At 37.9% G+C, this 26,421-nt stretch overlaps 2 protein-coding genes across 6 annotated transcripts; one reads left to right on the top strand and one right to left on the bottom strand.

The window, feature by feature from the left end:
• The first annotated feature begins 3,062 nt into the window (after positions 1–3,062).
• On the top strand, positions 3,063–21,671 carry LOC137952449 (uncharacterized). Of its 5 annotated transcripts, none has more exons than XM_068799559.1 (12): positions 3,063–3,410; positions 3,510–3,593; positions 6,274–6,645; positions 6,739–6,840; positions 12,329–12,411; positions 12,725–13,155; positions 13,663–13,838; positions 14,325–14,410; positions 14,654–14,787; positions 18,445–18,762; positions 20,737–21,166; positions 21,280–21,671. In XM_068799559.1, exons 3-11 carry the CDS (start codon positions 6,340–6,342, stop codon positions 20,919–20,921), a joined length of 1,821 nt encoding a protein of 606 aa, XP_068655660.1. In that variant the 5' UTR covers positions 3,063–3,410; positions 3,510–3,593; positions 6,274–6,339; the 3' UTR covers positions 20,922–21,166; positions 21,280–21,671. The 5 variants fall into 5 exon arrangements, with proteins under 5 accessions (XP_068655660.1, XP_068655663.1, XP_068655659.1 ...); XM_068799562.1 differs by having other exon boundaries at positions 3,510–3,760; positions 13,711–13,838; XM_068799558.1 differs by having other exon boundaries at positions 3,510–3,760.
• A 302-nt stretch (positions 21,672–21,973) lies between these two features.
• Positions 21,974–25,568, bottom strand: LOC137949220 (nucleotide pyrophosphatase/phosphodiesterase-like). Its single transcript, XM_068795398.1, has 12 exons — positions 25,356–25,568; positions 25,142–25,233; positions 24,943–24,992; positions 24,708–24,868; positions 24,528–24,620; positions 24,288–24,417; positions 24,036–24,117; positions 23,830–23,962; positions 23,113–23,318; positions 22,905–23,030; positions 22,526–22,835; positions 21,974–22,414 (listed from the first exon to the last, which is right to left on the bottom strand). Exons 1-12 carry the CDS (start codon positions 25,566–25,568, stop codon positions 22,109–22,111), a joined length of 1,902 nt encoding a protein of 633 aa, XP_068651499.1. The 3' UTR covers positions 21,974–22,108.
• Positions 25,569–26,421: the final 853 nt, after the last annotated feature.

Genomic DNA, 26,421 nt, shown 5'->3' with positions numbered 1-26,421 from the left:
TTGTTTAAGTTTTATGGCTATCTAAAACTTTTGCTCAATTGGAACATCTGTTACACAGATTTTTATAGTAGCTCACAAGCACTATTTCATATTACTACACTACTAGGGTACCATTCCTTGGAATTAAATGTTCTATTATAATTTTCCAAATGACATCTACAACATCTACCACAAAGGTTCAAGTTACAACACTTGCCCAAACTCTTTGGGACTCATGACCAACAACTCTAGGTACAATCACCTAGACTCAATAGGGATATTTAAACAACTTGAGCAAAGGTTACTTTTTTTATTATTTAAAACACAAAAGCCTCTTGAAAGATAAATATTAAATACAACACAGTTTAGTTACACATTACTCTTAGGTGAAACCTCCAAGGTATCAACAACAGTAGTATTGATTTCAAATTAAATCGAGAACGCCTATGTGAAGAGAAGTTTGAAATTCACAATAAAAGTTTGAATAATAAAACGTATCAAAACTTTTTTCAAATGAAAAGTATTTTGAGTATGTCTACTTATTTTGAGTATCATCAAAATTTGAGTATTTACAAGAATCGTGAACGTCAACTTCTTCACAAACACTTACAAAATAATAATAAAATTAATGAGCAACTTGGCAGAAGAAGTCTCAAGAAAAAAGTTAGAATGCATGTCAATTGAATGATAAAGTTTGTCTGACTAGTTTTCCATCAACTAGAAAGGATAGAGAAAAGTTTTGAGTTTGTACCCCTCAACCAGCTGACCAATCGAGCTAGCAGAGAAGAAATTACTAAAGACTATTCTACTAGATTACCCCATCGAATCAGAAAAGAAAGATAAGCTATTGTTGACTAGCCAAATGGAGGCTTACAAGTAACAATGAAAAATGATAGAGGGTTTGTAGGGAAAATAGTCCAATAGAACCTTAGCCGTTTGAATAGCTTATTCAAAAATGTCTATGGGTGAAATTTTAGAGATTCTATTTGGTCGTTATATGTCACCAAATTTGTAATTGGTTTATCATTTCGATTAGTGACTCCAAGCATAAATTTTAATCATTCTATTCCCTCTAAACCCAACCCAACTAAACCTATCCCAACGAATCGATCATCAACTAAGAAACTTGTGCTGTCAATTGCAGGAAAATGATGGAAAAAATAGATTTGATGTTGCTACCCTTATGAAGCAGATTTGTGGGCTTCTCAGTTGCTTCTTGTTTTGAAACTCTCCTCCTCTCTTACTCTGAAGATTTTTATTTTTTCACCTCATCTTTAAATTGTCCTACACTTGAAAATTTTATTTTTCTCATCCTTTATGGTACACTTGAATTTCTTTGTTTTCTTCCCCACCTTCTCTCCCCTAAAAATCGGCTACAATTCACGCCTTGCTGCTCTCTATGGTTCTACCTTTCCTAGCGGCAACAAGTCTTGCTGCTCTGTGTGCCCGAATCCTGATGGTCATTGCCACCTGTCATTGAAGCTCGCTGACGAGTGTTAAAAACGAAAAGGGGTAATTTTTGGAAGCCTTGCTTCAATTAATTCAAAACATCTAAATTTATACAAAAAATCACGTGTTTACAACTTTCTTACGCGTTTACAGTGAATTAATAGCTATTACGCATTTACAATTGTTTTACAAATTAACACTCCCCCTCAGGCTGGGAGGTAATGTCAGTGATCCCAGCTTGAACCAAATAATATATATGTAGTAATAAGTTCCTCCATCATGAACTCCCAGTTTACTGCAAATGGTGTATAGAATCCTCTCGAATAAAAATGGCAGTCCTCCACATGTTCCAACACTCCCCCTCACGCTGGTGATCTCTTCCATGAGGCCCAACTGGCATAAGATAAGTGAGAAAAAAAATACTCCAAGTCGTATGGCATCGCTCCATACTCCAATCATAACTCATGTTGAATGTAGGGCACACTCCTATCTTCTGTAGGCAGTGCTCAAAAGTATAATAAAACTCCTCCATCACTTTGTCCCTCCACCGAACACTGACTCTCATATGGTAGGAGTAAGAAATGCCAATAAAAGGGGGAAACGGGTAGAAACTCTTAAATGGTAAAAATAGGTGATAAAACATGAGTCGAAACCAACCTCAAAGAAATTCGAACAAATGCAATGATAATAATCACTAAAGTGGGTAATGTATGTCAATAACCAGACGTCGATAAATTACCCAAGGGTACCAATAAAAGGTAGAGTGGGTGATGTTAGTCATTCACAATATGGCAATAAAATACTCACATGTACCAATAAAAAGTCTCAAAGGACTTGAAAACACCCATATAAGTAAAAGAGACCAACCAAAGCAATGTTTGAAAAGGGTAGGCCAATAGGGGTAAGTGAGAGATAAATAAAAGGGTAGGAGGAAGGCATCCAAATAACCAATGGGTAATGGGTAAAGAGAAATATAAGATGTTGAGGCCACCATAGGTAATTCAAATTTTGTATTAGACAAAACAATGCCGACAACAGTCGACAAATAATGAACCCACCAAGCCAAACGTCCAAGGAGTTCTTATTTAGAAATAAAGTCTCAATCAAAGAGACACAATAATAGTAATGGAGATGAGCCAATACCAAAATAACATGTAATATATGTGCAATTGTATAGCAGTGGATAACCGGTAAATAATAAAAGTCCTTAAGAATAATAAGGACATATGAAATAAATCGTAGCAAGTCCATCAAGAAGTGGTGTCCCAAGTAATAAACTTGATCCGAGTAATAAGTTGCCTATACTTCAAAATAATAATCCACCCCAACAAAGAGAACTGAGTCGAATAATTATCCCCATTGATAGGTAAAAAAAGGTGGGCCGAGTCCGGTTGACCAGGCCAAGTTAACTCAGCTCAACCTGGTCCGGGTTCGGCTCGGCGCTGATTACATTATGCTTAAAAATTTAATCGGGTGGGGGTACGGGTCGAGGAGTGTCCTTGTCCGGGTCGCTGGGACGAGTCGCTTTGAGTCTGGTCCGCCGGTCCGGTCCGACAGGCTCCTTCAGATTTTAATCCGCTCGTACTCAGGAGCTGGATTAATTTCAGAGCTTCATCGTCTCCGCAACGCTGGCATCGGGACAGCGAGGGACGGAAGAACTCTGAACATTGCGGGACGGAAACCTCCTACTCCGACGAGACGAACGCCGGCGACAGGGGAAATTTCGGCTTGGAGTCCTTCAACAGCTTCCGCGATCAATCCAAGCTACGGCGACGACTTCTTCTCCTTTTCTCCGAAAAACGGCAGAAAAACAGAGCTTCGCCTTTCGCTTAGTTGGGGGCTAATAGCCGAGGGTTTCGTCCAACGGCTCCGACGCGAAGATCAGATCGTGATTCTCGGGCGGCTCTGAGACAGGACGGACGACTAGAGAAGACGAGATTTGATTCTTCCCGCTCTGATACCATGTTAAAAACGGGAAAGGGGTAATTTCTGGAAACCTTGTTTCAATTGATTCAAAACACCTTAATTTATACAAGAAATCACGCGTTTACAGTGAATTAACAGTTACTACGCGTTTACAGTGAATTAACAGATTAACAGCGAGAGGCCTTTATCTCTTCTGTTTGCCGAGGAAACCTTATAGGACTCTGCGACTGGTCTCTGGAGTGAGTTCTCGGTGGTTTCCGTTCTCTTCTGTATTCTTCATTCGAACAGATTTTCCGCTGAAATCATTCTTCTTTCCAAAATCCTTCTAATATTTATCCGCTCGGTTAAGTTTCTGTGTGCTCTCAAGGTCTGTGCATGTCTGTTGTGTCGCCTGCTGCACTCTCCGGTGAGTATCTTTTTGGTTTTTATTTCTTAGAAGCAGATATAGATTTAAAAGTTTTTTTGATGTTTTTCCCTTATCTGGAATGCTACTGGGGGTATTTTTCTTACCCCTCGTCTCTTTGCTTCATCAAAGGGGATTCAGTATACACTTATCTAATAGGTTTTATTGATTGGGCTGTTGATTTTTTTTTTTTGGACATCTTCAGTTGGTTGACTTAAAGTCAAATTGCAGCAGAGATTGATCTGCTCAAGTCTCTGGCCACTTTTACAGAGTTGTCTATTTAATTTGTTTAATGAACAAATATATCTGAAGTAGCGGGAGTTTTTGTGTTTTCCCATAAAAAATGATTGTTTCTTAGAAGATTGAAATGATTGCAAATCGTTATGGTTGCTTTTATGTTCTTTTTTTTTTTTTTTTTTTTTTTTGCTTTCTTTTTTATGTTTTTATAAGGGTGCTTCTTGAGGTGTTGCCTCAAATGTGTCATATAGAGAATCAGTCTGCAGTTCTTGAGTATGAAGATTGTGCAGATAGCATAACTTCTGGACCAGAATTGAATGTTTTTGTAAGAGGAATTCTTCAGAAAATTTTCTCGATAAGAATCTTTAGATTTAATGGGCTTTTTCAAATCTGTTAAGAGCGTCTTATAGATTATTTTTACTGTCATTACTGTTTTAGCTTTATAGTTTATCTATGGTTTTCTTAAAAAAAGATTTTTTTGTTTTTTGTACTTGGATTTATCTTTGTCGCTCATCCATTGGACGGACTTCCATACTATTGGACAAGAAAAAAACCAGAGGAGATGAGAGAAGATTCTGAGGGAGGATGGGAGACCTTGACCTGGACAAAGCAATGGTGTGGCTTAATGAAAAGACCAGGTCAACATATTCTTTCTTTCAGTAGCATTCCATAATCTGAGAGAGAAGAAGTTAAAAAGTCGAGCCTAGTCGGAAGCTGGTTCACTAATTATAAAGCAAGTGACTTTCCAGATAACAAGGACTTCAACATGATGTATTATACTCCAACAGTTGCAGTCCAAACTTTTCTGCCAGCTTCTGGTATCAAGACAATATTTTATTTTATAAATAGTGGTGATTTTTTTTTAAAAAGCCAAGGAAGCAAACAACAAAACAGAACAAAAGCAAAGAAAAAATTATCCCAACAGGGCTAAATCAGCACAACCTCAAAAACTAAGAAACAACTAAAGAGGAACACTATTCCTAACAATAGGCTGTTGACGGTGCACTTTCCTTAGCAAGGGAGTGGGAAGATCTCATTGTGTGATCCAAGTAATTTGGAGATACTGATCCTTTTCCGAAGCTTCTACAAAAAGCTGCTGGGGTCACCAAGGGTCAGCTGACTTTCTCATCCTGTCCACGACTAACTTTGAGTTGCCTTCAAGAATGAGGGGCCAGACATGACTGCTACAGCAGAGCAATTACACCTGAAGCATCTCATAGGTTTCAGCCTCTAGAATGTCGTTATACCCAAGGCCCAATTATGGTTTCTGATCACTGCAACACTAGTGATCCTCTGGTTGCTGAAGGAGTTGCCTATGATTTTAAGTTTTAGACACCAAGTCAGGTGTCATCTGACCAACAACTTTGGTGGGCTTTCTGGAGGAGACCCTTGTAATAGTTCTCCAATTCTGTCTAATCAGCACACCAGGAGTCTCAGCTAGATCTTGGAGAGCTTGGGCCTTTGAATGATTGAGTGCATAGTTGTCTCACTAATGCTTTCCACTGACTTCTTTAAGAGAAGGTTATGCCATTCCAGGCCAGCCATAAATGCCAAGGGACAGCAGCAAGGGTTATACTGCATAAAATTTTCCTGTCGTAGTGTCATTGTCATACTTTGCTCACTAAGACAAGTAAAGGAGTTGGGCAGGCATATTTGAATTCCAAAACTTGAGAGAAATGAAATCCAGATTTGATACGCCAAGTGCCAGTTAAACAAGATTGGGTTCAACTGCATCCTGGCATCCCTTTCTTCTTCGTAAGATAAGCATAGTTCGATTTGTAAAGCACATCTTTAGAAATCCTGGAATTTGATATTTTTATTTGGTTTTTAATATCCCTTTATTGTTAATTGTATTTTTAAACATCGTTTAATGTCTTTCAGAAAAAAATGTTTTCTATCAAAACGGTTTGAGTTGATGTATTATAGCAAACGTAGAATGGGATTTCATTTCCTCTATTGTCGACATTGTAACCTCAATTTCTTGTACATGGAATACATTCTTAGGTCAACCAATTCCTTGGTTGATAGGTTAGCTAAATTTGGAACATCCCAACAACCTCTTATTGTTTGGGATGGTTCCTCCACCTTGTAATCCTGCTCTTTTGAACCTGTTAATATAACTCAACACTATTTCAAAAAAGAAAAAAAAAAGTAGAATGGGATTTGGACATGAAGGTAAAATTCTAAAAATGTTTTTTCTGTTAATGCATGAACGCTTATGCTTGTTTTGTTGAGACAAAATAATCTGTTCCTTGAAAACTTTGTTTGATATTTTTCAGGTCTTGACAAATCTGAAAGTGTTCAATAAGGTGAGGGCGGAAGTCATTAATCAGGACTTCAATACCATGAAGGTAGAGGTTAAACAAGAAGTCATTCTTGACCATAAGTCCATCGAGAGAGAGGACAGGACTGCTAATGGTTGTGACAATGATATTCCAGAGAGGCCCAGAAAGAAAATGTGCTTTGCTTCAAGAAAATTGGTTAGAAATGAGCCTTTGACCTTTGTGGTATCTGAAAATCGGTGTAGACTTAGACGTCTTCTTGGTAAATTGGTGAGGGAGCAAAATTGGAAAGAAGCAAGCGGAGTCCTGAGCACATTACTAAGAGGAGTGGATCACAGTGGTCTGATGGAGGATAAGAAAAAATATTGGGTAAGATTTTTTTTGGTCGGCAATTTGGTCATTTCCTGATTAGGGAGAAATTTATCTTTCTATTTGTAGATTTAACATTGTTTTGTTTCTCAGGCTGTACTTGAGATTCTCAATCATATTGGGAACAACTATATCCCTTCATTTAAGATTAAGAGCATCTATGAAGCTTGGATGGGCTCTTATCCATCAATGAAGGTATAATAATCCCTTCTTTTGTTGACACTAGGTACCTTCATCATTCTTAGTTATACTTGATAGTTTCTTCCTCTTCTGGCATTTTTCATACACATTTAATATACTTTTATTGTTGTTATTTATTTTTCTTTCACTTGTCTAGTGAAACAATACCATTGCTTTTTCCATATATATATCTAGATGGCATTTGCACTTGCAATTCTAAGCTCACGTGATAGAAGTTTTTTTTTTTTTTTTTTTTTTTTTTTTTTTTTTTTTTTTGATAAAACATGTGATAGAAGTTCTGGATATGTAACTTCGAATAATCTTGAAAATGTCTGATGCAACTAGAATTATATGAGAAACTGTGCTTGGTCGTATGCTCAGCCTTGTCACCTATATTAGTTACCCACGTTTTCCGTAAGTAATGGGTCATAGTGAAAAAATTGATAAATGTCTGTTTAGAAGGGGACCTCAAAATGTTTTGTTGTTTATATTCTCCTAACTTTTTCTTAAAGGCAAATTTTTTTTATTTGTTTCTTTTTTTGGGACAATCTTCTGGTAGCTCTAGTCTGACATCTTGGAAGGTGACTCCAAAGTGGTAATCTCTTGGTGCTCCTCTCCTTTTTCAAGCCTCCTTGGTGCTACTGGAGTACCTTTTATGATGTCCAGAACATCTCCTCTTTTCTTTCTTGTGTATGGACTCATGTTCCGAGATCAACCAATTCTTTGGTTGACTCTCTTGCTAGAAATGGTGTCTCCCTCCAATCTCTTAGTTTAATGTGACCCCATTCCTGATTTTTGTAGTTTGCACTTTTGTGCTTAATAAAGCTCATCAGTTTCAAAAACAAACTCGTGGAGAGGAATGTGGCAGCTGCTGGCAATGAGGTCCATGAGAGGGACTAGAAGACAAAAGCAAATCATAGGAGTTTCCATGTTGAGAGAAGTGAAAATTGTGGTCATATGTTAGGGCAGCTCCCTCTTTTTTTTTTTTTTTTTTTACTTTCCTTTACTTGATGAAATCTTCCCTTCGTTCAAAAAATGTGAGTTTGAATAACATCATTACAATTGCAACTTTCACAAGTGAAAGACTAATATGAAAATTGATCAACGTAATCCAATTTCATCCTAAAATGACTTCCTGAAGTTAAGTGGCCTCATCTCAAGTAGTAGAGGATCTTTCTAATTCTAGATATATGTTGGACTATTCTTAACCCCTTCACATGTGAGCCATCTTTATAGCTCTTGCTAGTAGACATTTTCAGGTGGAGGCGCTAATACAAATACTTGCTTGGTACCATGATAAAGTTGGGTCTATCCCAAAATGACTAGTTGAAGTTAGGAGGCATCCTCCCATATTATAAGCAAAAGATCTTTGCAATTCTAGATCCATGTGGGACTATTATCAACAAAACCTATATGAGCAAGGCGACCGATGAGGGTGATTTCAGGGAATAGAGGGAGTTGTATCTGAGTAGTGAGAGATGGGTGGGAAAGAGTGAATGGCCAATTGGTGAGAACGGGAAACAGGCTTCATGAAAATCTATTTGCAATGATTAACCTGGTTGAGAATTTACCGTCGACCTCATCATGGGTATTGTTGTTTTAGTAGAAGCCAAGTCATCGGTGTTGAGGAAGGGACAAGTCCTTCTGTTCAATTTGGATCTCCTTTCGGCATGGAGTAGTTTGCATCTCTATTGATGTTGTGGGTAGAAGAAAACAATTTGCAGTGAAGATCTTGAACCAAGAGGAATTGCAATGAAGATTTATTTGATTGCTGCTAGAGATTTTAATGTCTATCATCAACATGTTCAAGCTTCTGTTAAAAGTTGAAAATGGTGAAGTATGTTAGAGGTTGAAATGGCTTGGCAGTTCAGAATTTCAGTAATGGTTGAACGATGTGCTACATTGCAAATTTGCAGTGTCTTAGTGCAATGGAATGGCAGGAGGCTTGGAGCAGTTCGTATTCTAAGGATGATGAATGGACTTAGTTGTCACGGTCCTACAATCGTTAATAGGGATACTCGTCCTTTCTTTATCATTAGTGGAGAGGTTGTGTGATCATCCTTTGCCTTCTCTCTCTCAAAATTGTTTGTGTACTGAGGAAGAGGGGAACATGTTCAAGAAGTATTGTGATGCTCTTCTTCGACCAGTGTCTTCCAAAAATCAATTCTCTATGCCTCACAACTAAGAAGACGTGGCTGTAACTGTTGAGATTAAATAATGGTAAGGACCATGTAATTGGAAAAGCTGCTGGTTGGTTATGTAGAAGACATTGGGACTACAAAAAAGTGGAGAATTGAATCATTACGAATTTGGGTGTCAGTGGTCATTCAAGTTATCTTTGCCGGAGCCCATGAGCTCTTGCACTATTTTCGTAGGTCGAAGAGTTCTGGGGTGATTTTAAAACTGAAAATTTCTGGATTGGATTAGGTGTAGAATGGGTATTGGTTCCAAGTGGACATTTTGGTTTTATTGTTGTATGACTTCAGCCTCTTCTATACCGATCGTGGGGAAGCAAAAGGGTTATTTAAAAGAACAGAGGGATAAGGCAAGACTGTCCTTTATAACCATGTTATTTAACATTGTTAGAAAGCTCTTGGGATTACCTTCTTAGAGGCACAAGCTCGTAACTAGTTGAACCCCTTTTGTAATAATTTTGGTGAGTTCTTTTCTCCTTTAATTCGCAGATGATGTCTTATGTTTTAGCATGGGTACATGAAGTGCTCGCTATTAAGGCTCTTTGTCCATCTATGAATTGATTTTTGGGCAAAAAGTTAATTGGGCAAAATTAGTTATCATTGGATAAAATTTTCAGAAGAGTTACCACTCTTTTTGGCTATAGTTTAGGTTGTAAAGTGTTTACTTTACCCACTAAGTAATTAGGTCTTCCTTCGTTTTTAGGAGGGCCTATGGTTGAACTCTGGATGTGTGGGGAAAGAATGGGAGAAAAAAGGCTTAACACATGAACAGGAGAGTTGCATAGCTTGTCTGGTTGGGCTACTCTAGTAAAAGCACTTTAGCATAACATCAAAATATATACTGCAAATTAGCTTTTGAGAAATCCCAGGACATGGACAATCCCTTGGCTTGCTAACGAATCAGAAAACTACTTCGGTAGATATGATATTGAGCAATCCCTTTTCAAGCCCAACATTTCATTATGATTGCTAAAGCCTAACAATAAAATATATACTGCAAATTCATAATGTAAAACTGAACAATGGCCTAGATAGAGCTAATCAAGAGCAACTCATGATACTGTTTTTTCATCCGTATCAAGCAATGATCTCTTCCAGTCCCAGCTCTTGAGTTCTAATCTAGGCCTTATCAACCTCTGACAACTGCTGTTGTTGCTCCTTGGACAACTTCTTCAGCCCAACAAGCTCAAGATTGACTTATCTTCCTCATTCCAGGACTGGCTTCTCTCCCTCAAAGACTTTTAGTGGGTACAATATGGCCTTCAGCGTCGAGTTCTGGAATATGGCAATCATGAATGTGGTAATTGTTAAATAGTTGTATTTTGAGTTCATCACTGCCTGGTGGTTTGCATTGTTGAAGCTCCCATTACTAAGGTATTCAGTATTCCAGAAAAATGACAAGTATTGAGCCTTCTGTGATAAAAAAACCTAGATGACCATGATCATCTAGGTTGACAACCGAGGCTGCCTTCAACAGGCTGTATGGTGATCCGAGTCTTATCGTTGATGCAGGTGGTTTAGATGCTATTGACCTGGTGTTGGAGGAGGTTGATGGTGCTGGGATCTGTGTGGCATTTGAGGCCATGTGTGAGATTCAGCTGGGGCATTCTGCATAGAAATGGATAACTACCTTCTGGGCCATGTATCAGCAGACATTGGTTGGAGCTTCCCTCTCCAAGCCCATGATGTCTGACAACACTTCCTGTTGCTTACATGCCAGTCTTATTGTCTTCTCCTTGTATTGTTTGACAACTTCCCTCTGCTCTTGGGGCTTGTCCAGCCATTGCCAATAATCGAGGCCCCTAAATGGATATGAGAAGTATGTCATATTTCCTACTTGTCTGTTAGGATCCCTTGTCATAGATCGTGTAACACGGCGTGGGATGGATAGATTCAGAGCTGAGAGGGTAAGTTCTTCCACTGCTGTGGTCGGTTAGAGCTGAACAGCAGCACCCTGTTGTGCTCGACTAGATCTGAACAGCAGCACACTGCTGTGCTCGGCTGGAACTGGACAGCAACCCCCTGGTGTGCTCGGTTAACAGAACAGCAGCTCCCTGCTGTGCTCGCTGGAACGGGACTGCAACACCCTGCTGAGCTCGACTAAAACTGAACAGCAGCACCTGAAACCAGTGTACGAGTTCAGTGCTACTGTTCTGGGCTTGCACTCAGTAAAACGGAAAAGGGAGAGGGAAGAAGGAGAGATCAAGGGGGATAACCAGAGCTCAATGGGGAACTCCAACCCTGAGCTCGTCAAGGAGAAACTCGGGATCCTGTTTTTGGGCCAAAATAATACTTGCCTCTTCATATTCCATCTTCCCTCCTACATAAGCTTGACACCATCCAGAGTTTAGGGTGAAAATTACAAGAATGCCCCTGTGGCATATTTACTCCAAAACTGATATAAAATGCAGTAATATAAAATTAAAGAACTTAGTACTCAGTGACTCAGCCACGGTGCCGCTGAGTGACACGGCTCGCTATCAAGTTCATAACATTGTCCTGCACTGATTGCTGGAATTATATATTGGGAAGATAGTGGGAAGAGCAAAATGTACTTGGATGTGGCTGGAGACGATGTGTGTGCAAGGGGGAAGACATATCGGCTTTTTTTATATATATAAATAAATATGTATAAATTGTTATTTTAGGAAAAAATTTAAAAATAATTAAAAAGTTTAAAAGTGTAACTATTTAGTAAGTTATTTTTTAACATCTATGATGGTGTCACCTTAATAGGCCGTTAAATTAAATCACAAGACTGTATTCAGAATTACTGCATCTTGTTGGCCATGTTTGGAAATATGGCATTTAAGAGGGCCATATTAAAAATATACACCAAAAAAACTATATGAGCAAGTTTAACAAGCAAAACTTCATAATCTCTAAAGGAATATTAAAGCATTCTTTGTATATCTAGTTATTCATACAGTTGAAATAAAGCATGGGTTCTAATGAACCATTGCCAATATTTGGATAACAATATCTTTGAAAGGCTATTTTAAAAAAAAATTCTTTGAAAGGAACATTTGAACTCCAAAGTATCATTTAACAAGGTTTTCTGTTCCCCTTGTTTTAAACCAGCTGTGCATAGCTGTTCTCAAACTTTTTAATGGCCTCGAAAAGGAAAACATTGGATATGAAAGTTCTATGTATAAACAGCTGAAGTCATTATGTGGTTGGGGGAGCTTATTGGGTCTTTATAGTTTCTTAGAACTAGGTTGTCTTTCCAATCATTGGTGTTTGAGAGTAGCTTATAATTACTTCTCATAGTTTTTTTACCAGGCTCATATATTTCCATTGTTTTGCAGAAAAAATATCTAATTCAGCTGGATTATGTCCTTTTCCTACTTGCAGAAAGAAACTTCAAAGAAGCATACAGTATTATCAACTTGTATGTTTGTCTCTCATGCAGTTGCTGCTTTTGTTTTTGGATACTTTTATTTTTCTACCAGTTTATCCTTTGGTGTTGTAGTGAGAATTTACCTCTCATGGATTGTTTATGCTTTTTACTCCAAATTTACAAAAGCTGACCCTGTTTCTTATAAGAGATTCTTGTTTGTCTTAAATTTTGTTTCTTCTAATGTGTTTGGCAAACATCACTGTGATTCTAGTTACTTCAGTTTGTTGATGTTCACCTTTGAACTCAATTTTAGTAAAACTGCCAATTAGGCTTAGTTGTGGTTAACTTTTTTTTTCTTTTTCAGCCTAGCACTGGACCCAATATCTGCGTCTGATCCATTTGTAAATATGATGGTGGGTTTGATCTGTTATCAACTGTGGTATTTGGGTATTCCCAAAGAGATGCAATTGAAGAAGGATGACGTACAGGGTTCACTGGATGATCATGTAATGGATCCACTAGGTGGTTGTAATGTTAAACCTGAACTGGCGGACTATTCAGTTGTCAATGATATAGTAAGCACTCAAGAAGAGAAAATTCTCAATCATGATATATCAGATGGATCTTTTGGTGACAGAAAATGTAGGTCTTCACACATTGTTGAGAATCCATTGGCTCAGCATGCATTATCTGGGAAGGGGTTCTACAAGGAGTGTTCTGAAATGAATGAAGCCAAAGTGCATCCTGATAAAGATGATGAAGACATCCTAGATTTTTCTACTCCTTATCCTTATGGTGAGTTTTATCTTGCTGTGACCAACTTTTATAGTTCTATTTTGTGTTCACTGTTCTTTTCTTTGAAATATATATATTTGTTCACTGTCTTCTAAGTAAGGTACATTTGTAAAAATTTGCATTTGTTGAGCTATCTGGACATAAATTGCTGAACGAAAGTGGACCACAATATAGTAAACACAAATGCCTGTGTACAATTATTTGCCATGCAGGGGGTGAGCAATGGTTATCCCACAACCAAAACATCTTCGCCAAGTGTATTTTTTTCTAGTCATCTGGACCAGTGTCTTGTAGTAGTCAGATTTGAAGTCCTCAGTTCCATTGCAATGAACATTTCTTACAGTCATCTACAAAGAACATTTCTTAGTTCAATTAACATTTTGGATGGGTAATCAATCCCTAGTGAGGTCCTTTTAGTTGTCTGTTAGTAACAATTTTCAATGAGGTCAACTTGGTGTATTTGTTCTTGTTTATAATGAATTCCTTCTCCTTTTTTTTCTGTACAAGGTCTAAGTACAAGTTTATTACCGATACGTTTGCCACATTCAATGGAAGGTATAGATTACAGCATGTACTTACGTGAGGAAGCAAAGGATGAACATTATATTAATGCAGTGAAATATTTGCGTGTTGCTCTTTATTCAACTACACCAATATTGGCAGCTTTACTTCCTTTAATACAGGTATGTAGATCTGTACACATATGTTATTTGTTTTATGTTACTGTTTTTACCTGTAATAGTGGTCTTTGCTTAATAAATTATATACCACAAGGAGAAAAGACAACATCATAAATTGGATTTTGGTGAAATTTTCTTTTATTTTATTTTTATTGTTTTTGAGAAGGTAAGTTTAGATTTCTAGGTGTGGTATTTTCATCTAGGCCAATGTAAGCAATTGGACTCTTTGAGTTATTTTTTTAGAGCTGTTATGTGTTCTAAAAATTTTTAATGAAAAATAACAATAAGTGAACATTCTCTTTCTGTACCTGTAAACTTAAAAAAACAGTACATGTGATTAAGAGGAAGAAATGATTACTGTCTTTGCATATGTGTTGTAGTTTTGGGTCTCGTTTTGAAGTATTAAAAAGAGAAAAAATAAATCTTATTTTTGAAATTAGACCCTCCTTGCCGTGGTCTTAACTCTTGATAGTGTTAATGCTTTGTCAGCTATTATTACTGGGAGATCAGGTGGAAGAGGCACTAAGGGAGCTGAAGAAATTCTCACAAAATTCATCTGCATTGTTGCCTTTAAGGTCCTTGAGTCCAATCACTATTCAAAACTTAAACTTTTGTGTCTCTGGATTCCTTTGATGCACATGGTACATTTGATTTCATGCTGCAATACGTCTGACTTGATTCACGGTTTGGATCTTCCACACACTCCCTGTTCTGTGTTTACCCGAAAGTTAACTCGGGCATTAGATTTGGGACCCTGTCAAAAACTGGTATTCTTCTACACTCTTCTTCTTTTGAACAAGTTGTATTTCATGCTGCAGATTACGGGCTAGTCTTCTGGAGTGCTTTGGGAAGAGCAACACCTCTAGGCTTTCAACTTGTTATGAAGATATCCTGAAAAAGGACCCTACATGCCACCATTCATTAGGAGCTTTGATCAGCATGTGCAGAAATGGTATGGGCTGCATCTTGTTCATTCGTTTGCAATATGATTCATAGTTCTCACATTGTATACTTTGGTCTGCATGGTGCCACATTTTATTTACTTGCCAAAGTTTCTTCAGTTTTTTTGCATCTTGCACAGTGGTAATGTGCTGAATTTGGATCCAACTAGGATGAATTTGGGGTTGGATCTGGATACAACTTGGGCACTGATGTAAAACTGAATGATCATAGTGCTTCTGGTCATGAAGTTGATAGAAAATTCTATTTAAAAAAAAAGAAGTTGATAGAAAACAGACTTTTCAACAATTGAATAATTTTCTTTTGAATTGTGAAAAGTTCTATTAAAAAGAAAACAAATATGCTGGCTAGGAGGTCATGCACAATGAGCTGTTGGCAAATAGCCCCTTATGTAGTTAGGGTAACAACTAATCTATTTGCTGATTGTACAACATGGACCAAGTAACAGAAACGTAAAATCTTGAGATTGATAAGATTAGAAGAAGAGAAGAAGATACAAGGAGAAGAGAAGTTCTCCAATTACCATCAAATGAGAGTCTCGTTAGAGGCTTCTCACGACCCCTAACCCTCTTTATAATTATTTAAAAAAGGCCCTCTACTGTTTAGACACAATAAAGACATATAACTGCCAGAATTTTAAGTATTAAAAGGGAAGAAAATATTCACTGCTCAAATTATTCCTAATAGTACGAGGTTATGTCATGTTACATATAGTGAAATTAAAATTTTACCCCCGTATTTTCCAACACACCTCCTCAAGCTGGGACTTAAAAACCAAGGAATTCATGCCTCCCAAGAACCTTTATAAAAATATATCCTAACTAATCGGCAGAACTTACATGCAGAATTAGTATTTTTCCACTCTTCACAACATCTTGTGTGAAGTGGCATTCCACTTAAATGTGCTTTATCCATTTGTAAAATACAAGGTTATTATCAATGAAAATAACTATTTGTCACACCTCGTAACCATAAATTTTTTTACTTCAAAACCAAACTCAACCATGATTAATCTTACCTACATAAGTTCACTAGCCATGCAAGCCATTGCTCTCTATTCCACTTTAGCACTAGACCAAGCAGCCACTGCTTGTTTCTTGCTTTCTAGTTTACTAAGCTATTATAAATTTGTTGGGCAAAAAAGTTACCCCCAACAAATTTATAATAGCTTGCAGTGGGTCTCCTATCCATCTTGGACCCAATATAGTTTGCATCTAGAAACCCCATGAGCCCTAGATCTCCATGGGATTTGTACCTTTATCTAGTGCATCTTTCAAGTATTTCAAAACTCATTGTGCTGCTTTATGATGAACTTTCCTTGAGTTTTCCATGAACAGATTTATAATTCTAATGACAACAAAAATGTTTGGTCTAGTTACTGTTGCATAAATAAGTTTACCAACCAGCCTTCTATTATGTGCCTTGTCTTTTTGGAATTTACTTCCATGGTTTTTTTATTGGCTTAACCTTCAACAATTCATACTCCTACAATAAGTCTATAACATGCTTTCTAGGACAAGATAACACCATCTTCACTTCTAGCAACTTCTATACGAAGAAAATACTTAAAAAGTTTTCCCAGATTTTTTGTCTAAATTTGACCACCCTGCAAATAATTTTCACTTTTTCTGATCCTTTTTTTCATCACTCTCTGAAAGCACCAAGTTATCCACCTAAACCACCAGAATAATAATTCCAAATGAGTGCTTGAGAAAAAGAAACAAACTTGAGTTTAATGGGGAGCGAAAGGGAAGCGGGCGGCTGAATGGGAGAGCAAGAGTGAGAACGAGATGAAGACAGAGGGAGAGCTCAAGGGTGACAGCCTGTGACCGTCCAAGGAAGTGGAGAAGAGATTGTGAGATAAAGTGATGAGAATGACTTTGAGGCTAGAAAAAGGAAAAGGGAAACCCATCCCTGACTGTCAAAGCAAGCAAACCGATGAGATGGAGAATGACAATGATTGAAAACTCGTTAGAAGTAAAACGGCCAAGAGACAATGACACAAAGGTTCGTCGGATCGCCAGCTCAAGGATCTTTCCTTCGGCTATGGTGACACCATCTTAGTCATAAGGAAGCTTATGGACCGTTCTGGCAAGGTGACTTGGGTAACCATCAACAATGGGGACAAAAGATCTTTCATCACCATTCCTGACATTGCATGTGGTTCTTTCATCTAGCAGTTGAACAAGCCATACTGGATCAACAGTCCAGAAATAGAATCAAGGAGCTCTGGATTGGACATCTTGTCTTCTATTTTTTAGTCTTCAAATACAGACATGCCTGAAAATGCAAGATCACTCAGTGTCAACAAGTTGCCATTATGGCAAGGGTCTACATCCCCGAATCAACATCTTCTTGCACAAAATTGGGAATGGACAAACAAGACAAGGACAAGGGAAAGGACTTGTATGTAGGAGAAGGAAAATCAACGGATACGTATTGTGACAGTGGATGTTGGGTACACAACTGAGTTCCTTTACGAAGGGATAGGTAAATCAAACTCATTGACAATGAAAGAGAGGTCTCTTTCTCTTCTCTGGCACAATCTTATAATATTGGCCTCTCTGCACACTGAGACATTGCTTTCCGGTGCTGATAGACCTGTAATGGTTTTCAAAGGGAAGGGGTAGAACTTGTTGAGCATATCACCTAGAATTGGCAAAACTAGATCATGATGAGATTGAGGAATAATATCATATTCACTAGATAAAGAAAAATGTGGGACTTCCTAAAAAAGTGTGTCATCAGTAAAGTAACATATGCCTTTAATGCTTTAAGGTCATAATGCTTATACATTTTTTGTTGATGTGATTAGATTAAAAAGGTACATTGAATGGATCTAGCAAACAGTGTGTCCAGTGGACTAAAGCACCCATACACTCAAACACACACATCAAATACCTTGCCATGAGGTTTTAATGAGATTTTTCTCCTAGAATGGAGGATGATGTATTATTTATTAAACAAAATGTTGCAAGGATAACATCAATCTAGAGCCCTTTAGAGACATTCATTTGGCACAAAATAGTTCAGGCCAGTTTTTTTTTTTTTTTCCTAGCTACCCCATATTGTTGTGAGGTATGGAAAGTTTGATTTAAAATGTCATTTAATGCATAGAACGAAGCCAATTTATGATTCCTGAGCTCAAGTCTGTTAGCCAATCGGAATACACAAAGTGAAACACCAAATGGAATTTTGATTTCATTTTAAAACTGAAAAAATACATTAAAAAAATTTGTCATCTCTTTCAGTAGATATACCCATGTAGCCCTACTAAAATCATCGATAAATGACAAAAAATACTTGAAACTAAAAAGACTAGGTAATCAATATGTCACCATTCATCATAGTGAATTAACTCAAAGGGTTGCTGGAATTTCGATGCAGCTTTCAGTTTTTGCTATTAATCTATACTCAAAATTATGTGGATATTTGGGTTGCTGGAGCTGGACATGGTAGGATCTGGTCAAAATTGTTTCCAGTGTCCAGATCAGTGTTGCTCTTTTTTCTTCCAGTTTCTAGTCTGTGCAGTTAGATGATTGGGCATTTGGGACTCTTTTTCGCCCTTAGTTCTGTTCCCATAGATTACCAGTTGAAGTTTTGTCACTGGTTTGCTGGCACTGAATATGTTTTTTCTTGATCCTCTTAGGGAGTTACAATATTGAGCCACTATTAGAGATGATAGCTTCACATCTGGATGTGACCTTTGCAGCATGTGACATATGGGAAGAATTTGCTTTATGTCTCTTTAGACTTCAAAGTGAGAAATCTCTGTATGAGGAAGATCAGATGTCCACAGCCCAACAGACTGATAGGAGTCATTGTAAAACCGCTTCATCTTTCTACTGCAGTGGGATGCCTTTCTTATTTATGAAGAGTGAAGTGAGAAAGTCATGGATGCTTCGTTGTAGATGGTGGTCCACACGTCACTTCAATAAGAAAATCCATCTCTCAGAAATGCAAGCAGGTATGTGTGCCTTCATGCAGTATGGATTTGTGCCTCTTTTTAGTAATGAACCATTTATTTTTCAAGAACTCCTAGTTAGGATGAAAGATGCAATCTTATTTTTCTCCTTTCCAATCACATAAGCATTTTAAGACAACATTATTCTTATTCAATTGAAGGCATGAGGTAGTTCCACCCTAGAGTCAAATTTGAGCACATTATCTTGGTTGGGCCAATGAGTTTGTTAAAGTTGGGCCAATGACTAACCGAAGTTAGGAGGCTGTTTCCAACTAGTGGCCACAGGACCTTTCCTAACGTTAACTTATGTGGCACTATTTTCACTGACACTTATCATTATGTCTAGGCCTACATAAACGAACAATAGACCTGAGAGGTGGACAACACAAATGGAGCATCTGCGAGGCCCAACAGGCAAACGAACAATGGGCATGAGACATAGACAATACAAATGGGGCACCAACTAGGCTCAACAAAACAAAGATCCTGCTCTGATACCATATTAAAGTCTAAGTCTATCTCAAATGGCTAAGTGAAGTTTGGAGATCGTTTCTAACTGATAATCACAGGGTCTTTCCTGACATTGACCTATGTGGGTAGTATTCTTACTAACACAATTAAGTAAAAACAATAAAGGAGAATGAAAATGCTTGAAGATTAGAGATGAAAATGAGAATTAGAAAGAAAGTTGTTGAGTTGTAGGTCAGAGTTTTAGAGAGAAAAGGAAGAGGGGATGGGGACAAGGAATTGCTGCAGAAAGAGAGCAGACATCAAGGAAAAAATTGACCTTTGCTGCCTCCTTTTTAATCACTTAAATTGTGTTGGTATAACAAGACTAATATATCCCTCTCTTAGTTACATTATATAAATCATAATTAAGCATCATAACATAAATATAAGACCAGGAAACTAAAGCTTAACACTTATATAAGAAAGTTGACTAAACTACCCACAATCAAATTGACCAAAATACCTAATTTGCAACTCTCAGCACTCCCCTTCAAGCTGGTGCGAGAATGGAGGTCCAGCTTGTTACAAAAGGATATGAACTTCTTTCTGTCTAGGGCCTCTGAGAAAGAAACTTCCAAGTTGATCAAGTCGTCTTGGCTTATGGGATAACAATCTTACTACTTGTCAATGTATTTCAGATGAAGTGGCAATTAACCTTTACGTGTTTCGTCTTTTCATGGAAAGTTGGATTGTTGGCAATGAAAATAGCTACCTGATTATTTACGTCCCATAACAATAGGATCCTTAAGAGTGTACCCAAACTCTACCATCAAGGATTTCACCCATAAGTTCTGGATTAGGGTGAGGCATGAGCCTCCTAACCCTTTTTAAATTAACTTAAGTGAGTTGTAGAGGAAAAGACTCATGTACCCCTCTAACATAAACACATTATATCTCCATATATACAAGTCCAAAAATTATGAAAATTGGATCATAGACACTTTAAACTTCCTGAAATTAATAACACTCTTCTAGATACAATCAGAATATTGTGAAATGACCAAACTACCCTCAGTACATTTAACACAGATCTTGTTATATCTTTGGGTGGTTTATTTGATCACTTAACCAGCATTCACCTGCTAACCATCTAGAGGCTAGTTGGAACCAGAGAAGCGGAGAAGTTGTCATATTTTGAGGAGAAGATAACAGGGAAGGGTTTGGTAAGTGATAATGAAAAACTCTTAGATGGCTGTTAAATGAAACTAAACAGGTAAAATGTTGATATGAGAAAATAAGAAAAACGACAACCTGTAGATTCTGATTATACTGGCCTTTCATATGTTGCTCTAAAAAGCATAATTTCAAATTGGCCTAAGCAAAGTGTCTTGGGCCAACCTGATGTGATTACTTTGTTCTATGGTTACTCAGACGTGTTTTTCACATTTCAAATCCTAGGCATTAGTTGCAAGATCCATTATGTGGTATTTTGGGTTTTCCTGTATAACTTGATCTTTTTTGCATCAGGTGATTGGCAGCTGTTGACAGTCAAGGCTGCATGTGCATCCCACTTGTATGGACCGGAGTTTTACTATGTTCAAAATGTGTATACTAGTCTGAACAGCGACACCTACAAAGAGCTAATCACATTCTTAGAGAAGCATCTCCGAAATTCTATGAATTTACACAAGAACCTGAGCAGGACATGCTGAAGCTGAACTGTTTTCTTGGGGCATTGTCAAGGCTCGTGAGTTCATCCCAACCTGCATGGATTGGGGTTCAACTATTGTTGAAATGTGTTTACTTATATGAACAACCTCAATGATGAAGATCAAACTCATCCTCAAAGAAGCATTTCTGAAATTCTTTGGATTTATTCAGGAACCTGAGTAGAAAATAGTTGAAACTAACCTTCTTCTTACAGAAAGAGAGAAATATGAAGCTATCTTACTAATTCGTAAGTTGTTTTCTACTTGCTGTTTTATTCAGAACATTTTAAATTTTCCATGCATTTTTCCTTTTTCTTTTATATCGTACCTCACGTCTCTTCTTTTACTCCAACGAATGCAGAGTCGACTGCCACCTGCAAGACTGTCAAGATGTAACATCTATCTGACGATTTCGACAATTCAGGATACAAAGATCAATCCCATGATTCAGCTCATGGGTGCCAATTGTTGACCCTGTTGAATGAATTTGACCATTTTGCACTCTGGTAGGCTTTGATCCTAATCAGTGGAGTTGCAAAAGCTCTCTTGTAATTTTACGTACATTTTTTCATTTAGATAAACATGTTAGTATATGATTTATAATTATTATTATTTCTTTAATTTCTATCTCTTTTTTCTTTTCAAATGTAACCTCTGTCATAGCAAATGCTATAGAAAAGGAAAGCAAAGCATGATTCATATTTCTAGAACTTTGTCATCTTTTAAATGTGCCAATTTTGCAGAGCTAATATACAGTGGGGCCGTTTTGAGGGTTTAGCTATTGAAGCAACTTCCATTTTCACATCATATAGAACTTCATTTTGGATGATGATTTTACAGTCAGTGGATTTCAAACTAATAGAATGCGGTCACTGAAGAAAACTGCTTCCGAAAATAAAAAAAATGTGCCAATTTTTTTATAAACTTCTGAACAAGAATTTTGTCTTGTAATGTGATCTGCGATATTTGAAGGTAACTAACAAATGATAGAGTAGAATGGTGAGAAGATTCAGGTAAACACATAATTGAGATGAAGCCCTCCTGTTATTGGATCTAATAGTTCTTCCATTCACCAGGGATGCATCCCAGGATTATTATGTTAAAAAAGAGAAAAAAAATGAAAACATTAATTAATACCTTCTTGTCAAAAATCTTTCCAATTTTACATAAGAGTTAAGCAGTAATGATAGCTAGAAGGCCAGAGTAGTCAGTTCGCAACCATCATGGACACAGGCCAGTACATCCCTGTAGTCTCTCGAAATGGTGAAGGAATCATAGGTTTTACCATCACCACTTCTCTTGTATTCAAAGAGGAGAGAAGAGTGATTAAATGCAGTTAATTTGACAAAACCATACTCGAGATCCCGATACAAGCTCCAAACTGGCTGTAACTCACTGAAAGGTGAGAGATGGCTGCCTCCACCACCCACAACAACATGGATGGTTCCATTCACCGTGCCTGAGTAGCGAGACCTCCCTGAATTTACACACTGGTTCTGTACCACCATCCACCCATGGCAAAAAAACAGAAAAGCATTAGCCTTTCATGAGGTGTATAGTTCTCTTTCCAGAAATTGTTGTTTGGAGAAGAACTCTCCTATTTATACCTGATAGATTGGACATGTCCTTTCATAGTTGTGAACATGACCAAAGAATGCTATATCAACCTTGTATTTCTGCCAAAGTTTTTGCAGGTTCTCTCTTCCCATCGGTTCAGCAAATGAGCCACTTTTTGCATATCCTGATCCAGAGGAGTAGCCAAGAACACGATGAGCAACAAAAATCAACCAAGGCTGCTTCTGACGATCTGCTGTTGCAAGACAATGCTCCAAAAATCTGTACTGCTCTGTTCCTTCCCTCCAATCATGTTCACTGTTTGCAATGCAGAAGTGGAACATACCATAGTCTGTTGAATACCTGCAACAAACCATGTTATGGGCAGTGTTTTTCTTTCCAATTCTCTTTTTCTAAAGCATAAGAGTTTACCAAAACTTTGCTCTATTTTCGGCAGGAACGTAGAACATGGTCTCAGCAAGCACCCCACACTCTCCACCAGAATCATCGGTGTCGTAGAAGGATCCAGTTCCAGGCGAATCACGTTCATGATTACCGCTGTAGGAAACAGATTCACAAACTCAATAATAAGCTAATATGTAAATCTTTAGTATGCATGACGATCCAGCCAAGAACAAACCTTGCAATCATATATGGTACTGATGATGCAATGGGTTCAACCTGTGATGTAAATTGATCCCACTGTGAAATATATCCATTAGCATATGATATATCTCCTATATGAAAAACAATGTCAATGTTATCCAGGTCTTTCATAAGTTGATCTGTGGTATTGAGACAACCAGGCTGATAATTGTTGTACTCATTTGAACCATCACGTTCAGCCTGAAAATGTCATCAGGAAGCTCCAGTGATCAGGCATGCTCATAGTTGCATTTTCAAAAGAAGAAGAGGTAAGGTTCAGGTAACCAGTCAATTTACTGATAGTGTTGAGACTTGTAGCTCACTTACATTCATATTTTCATCAAAGAAAGGAAATTTTTCATAAACTTTTCAATTCTTTTTCTTTTAGGTTATCAAACAAGCAACTTTGATTGTTTATGAAGCATGTACTTTCACAGAGGAAGATGTTTCATGTGGGACTATTCTTTAACACTCCCCTTGCATGTAAGCTCTCTTTTGTGGTTTTACATGTGGATAATTTGGGTGGAGACCCACATATGAGTACTTGCTCTGATACCATGTGATGTTGGGTCCAATGCTCATTCCATAATGACTAACCAACTTAGGAAGTTTCTTTTCCAACTAATAAACTCAACATTTTTCTACTCACTAATCCATGTGAGACCATTCCTTAATTCAATGTTTTCTAAGTAACTTGGATTGACCATCCCACCTTTCCCATATCGCCGAAAACGATGACTTGTTGTAAAGAATCCTGTCCGGGATAAGGAGGTGCCGTAAATAAGAAAAGCTTGCTCCAAACATATGAACCATTGGATAGCCGATGACCCAGCTTGTAAGTATACCTGTATTAAGAATAACATCAGAAACACTTCTCAATAGCATTCCTTAAAAAGTATAAATTCCGGAGATTCATACTCTAAATTTGGCCATAGTTCTTTTAAGAAGCTGGTATGAATGAATCCAGGGTGCCTCCAGCCAAAAGTTCTTGCGGGTGGACCTGTGAAACCAGCACGCAGAAATTATTATGCAACAAATTGAGCTTCTTTGAATTTTATCTTTGGAGCTTCAAAGAAAACAGGGAAAAGCAAATAACTGAATTTGTGATTGATGATTCTGGTGCTGGCTTTATGTGAATTTGCGTTCTGAAATATGAATAATAGACCATACCACACATGCTGTCCCGAGTAAATGTCAATGTCCCAGCAGGTGATCGTCTCTGATCTTCTCCGTTGAGTCCCCATTCAACAAATGGAACAGCCTTGCTTATATCGTACCCACTAGTCCATGTTACAGTCATCTTGGTAAAGAGAACACGACGAACGAATCAGTTTTAAAGCAAACAAACAAGGGATACTTGACCAGAAAGAATTTTCGATGCAGTAATACCCAGCAAGGAGATTTACATACTTCATTCCAGGATTTGCCCAGAGCAAGTCGAGGGTAAACAGGTGCACTGGGGTTCGAAAAAGAGATTGTATTCGAAACTGCTACCAGCTTTGGCTGTGAAAATTACAAATGGGAAACGAAGTGATGTCGTGAAAGATAATGAAAGAATTTAAAGAGAACCAGTGATGTCGTTAAAGATACATCTGATAGTCCGCCGGAAAACAGCGCAAAGGAGAAATCTGCTCGCTGATTGATCAACCGAAACTTCAAAACAGCTTTTCCAGTTTTTGTGTAATCCGAACTTGAATAATTTGCATATTGGAACTGGAGCAAAGAGATGTGCGGCTCAGAGTTCAGAATGTCTGGAAAACGGAAAGGAAAAAATGGGCAAAAGGAGAAAGATCTAAATAAGGATGAACCTTTATGGGTGCAGTACATATAAATGGTGGGTCATCCATGGCGCTTTCTGGTGCACAGGTAGATGCGCTGAAAAGTCAAAACTCAATCAATGGAACTGTATGATTCCCATCTCCAACAAAACCAGAAACTTTTTTTTAACAGAGTAATATCCTTCAAAAAGGAACTCAAGTTTTCTGCTGTTGAGAAAACGAAAAGAGCTTTAAACGCGCAATTACTTGAAATTTGCAGGAGAGAACACTCCGACCCAATCATCCTCCGAGGCATTAGAGTATCGCAGCTCAACTGTAACCCACTCAATAGCCTCCCCCTACAAGAAGGAAGAACTCAAACATTCCAATAACACAAGGTAGCACTGAGATGAAACAGTGAATTCAGGGAAATATTATGAAAACGATGAAGAGTGTCTACAGGTTTAGAGGGAAAATTTACGTCGAAACCAAGAAGACTGGGAGAAGCTTTTATGGATGCCGATTGGTCAATGGCAGAGATTGCCCTGTGAATTGAAATCTTTGAAAGAGGCTGCTCGGCATGACGAAGAGAGTGGGCCTTCGCAGCTACCAAGTTGAAACAGAAGAAGGAGAAGAAGAAGATGAAGAGGATGTTGAGGTTTAAGAATTTTTTTATCAACGGAACAGCAACCATTTCAGAAAATCAATGCAAGCTCTCACTCTCTTGTTTTCCTCTTTGAATTCCAAGCATAAAAGGAAGGAGAAAGAAGGCCGATAATTGGAAAATCCGAAATACTAGACTGACAGACTGACAGGCCGGCGATTCTGTCCCCCGTCTGCTGGCTGATTTGGCTCCCCTACACATTATAAAACATTAAAAAGCACCCATCAGCATACGAAATCCAAAAGCGTTCACATTTGGAACGATTGAAGATTCGTAGTTCCATTAAAAATATCGCTAGTTGACTGTTGATCCTCGCTCGATTCCCGCGTCTGTGCTTTAGTGGACTACTGGTGCCCGATTCTAGCGTATGGGACAGGGAATGGGGTTGACGAGAAAACATGGATAGTAAAAGTGAATGAACTCGCTATAGTGTAAAACGAGGGAAGGAAATCCTGAGGGTGAATTGAGGGTTCACTTTCAATTCACTTTCACTCTCTTTCTCTACGTTCTTTGCATCCCTCACTAGCTTCTGCTCTCTGTATCCGTCACTCTCTCTCACGTCCACTCTCTACTTCCCTCTCTCACGTCCGCTCTCTGCATCCCTCACTCTCATGTTCGCTCTCTGCTTCCCTCACCCTCGTCTCTCTCAACGCTCCTCTCAGACGATTGGCTGCTTCCCCTCGCTCGGCTGCTGCTTCCATGTCGCCGTTGCTCGGCCTCTCCCTCGCCCTCAACGCCTTCCTTTTTTGCTTTCACTTTAAAAGTTTACTACCCAAAAGTGAAAAATAATATAATGAAAAATATATAAAATTTTTATTTATAAAATATTTTAAAAGATTTAACTTTTATAATATATTTTTTATTTAAATTTTCTATTAATAAA

The sequence above is a fragment of the Aristolochia californica genome, unplaced genomic scaffold (assembly GCF_029961685.1).
Source record: "Aristolochia californica isolate CCGP_79_NKW_82.1479 unplaced genomic scaffold, dmAriCali1.0.hap1 SCAF_1, whole genome shotgun sequence".
Lineage (NCBI taxonomy): Eukaryota > Viridiplantae > Streptophyta > Magnoliopsida > Piperales > Aristolochiaceae > Aristolochia > Aristolochia californica.
The sequence above is the reverse complement of the archived record's forward strand: the minus strand, read 5'-3'. Positions and strand labels throughout refer to the sequence as shown.

Coding starts and splice junctions, on each gene's coding strand:
- LOC137952449 (XM_068799561.1), top strand. CDS start 6,340: ATGAAGGTAGAGGTTAAACAAGAAGTCATTCTTGACCATAAGTCCATC. Junction 12,412..12,724: donor GCATACAGTATTATCAACTT/GTATGTTTGTCT, acceptor TTTCTTTTTCAG/CCTAGCACTGGACCCAATAT. Junction 13,156..13,662: donor TTCTACTCCTTATCCTTATG/GTGAGTTTTATC, acceptor TTTCTGTACAAG/GTCTAAGTACAAGTTTATTA.
- LOC137949220 (XM_068795398.1), bottom strand. CDS start 25,568: ATGGTTGCTGTTCCGTTGATAAAAAAATTCTTAAACCTCAACATCCTC. Junction 25,234..25,355: donor CCAGTCTTCTTGGTTTCGAC/GTAAATTTTCCC, acceptor TCCTTCTTGTAG/GGGGAGGCTATTGAGTGGGT. Junction 24,621..24,707: donor TTTCCGGCGGACTATCAGAT/GTATCTTTAACG, acceptor TAATTTTCACAG/CCAAAGCTGGTAGCAGTTTC.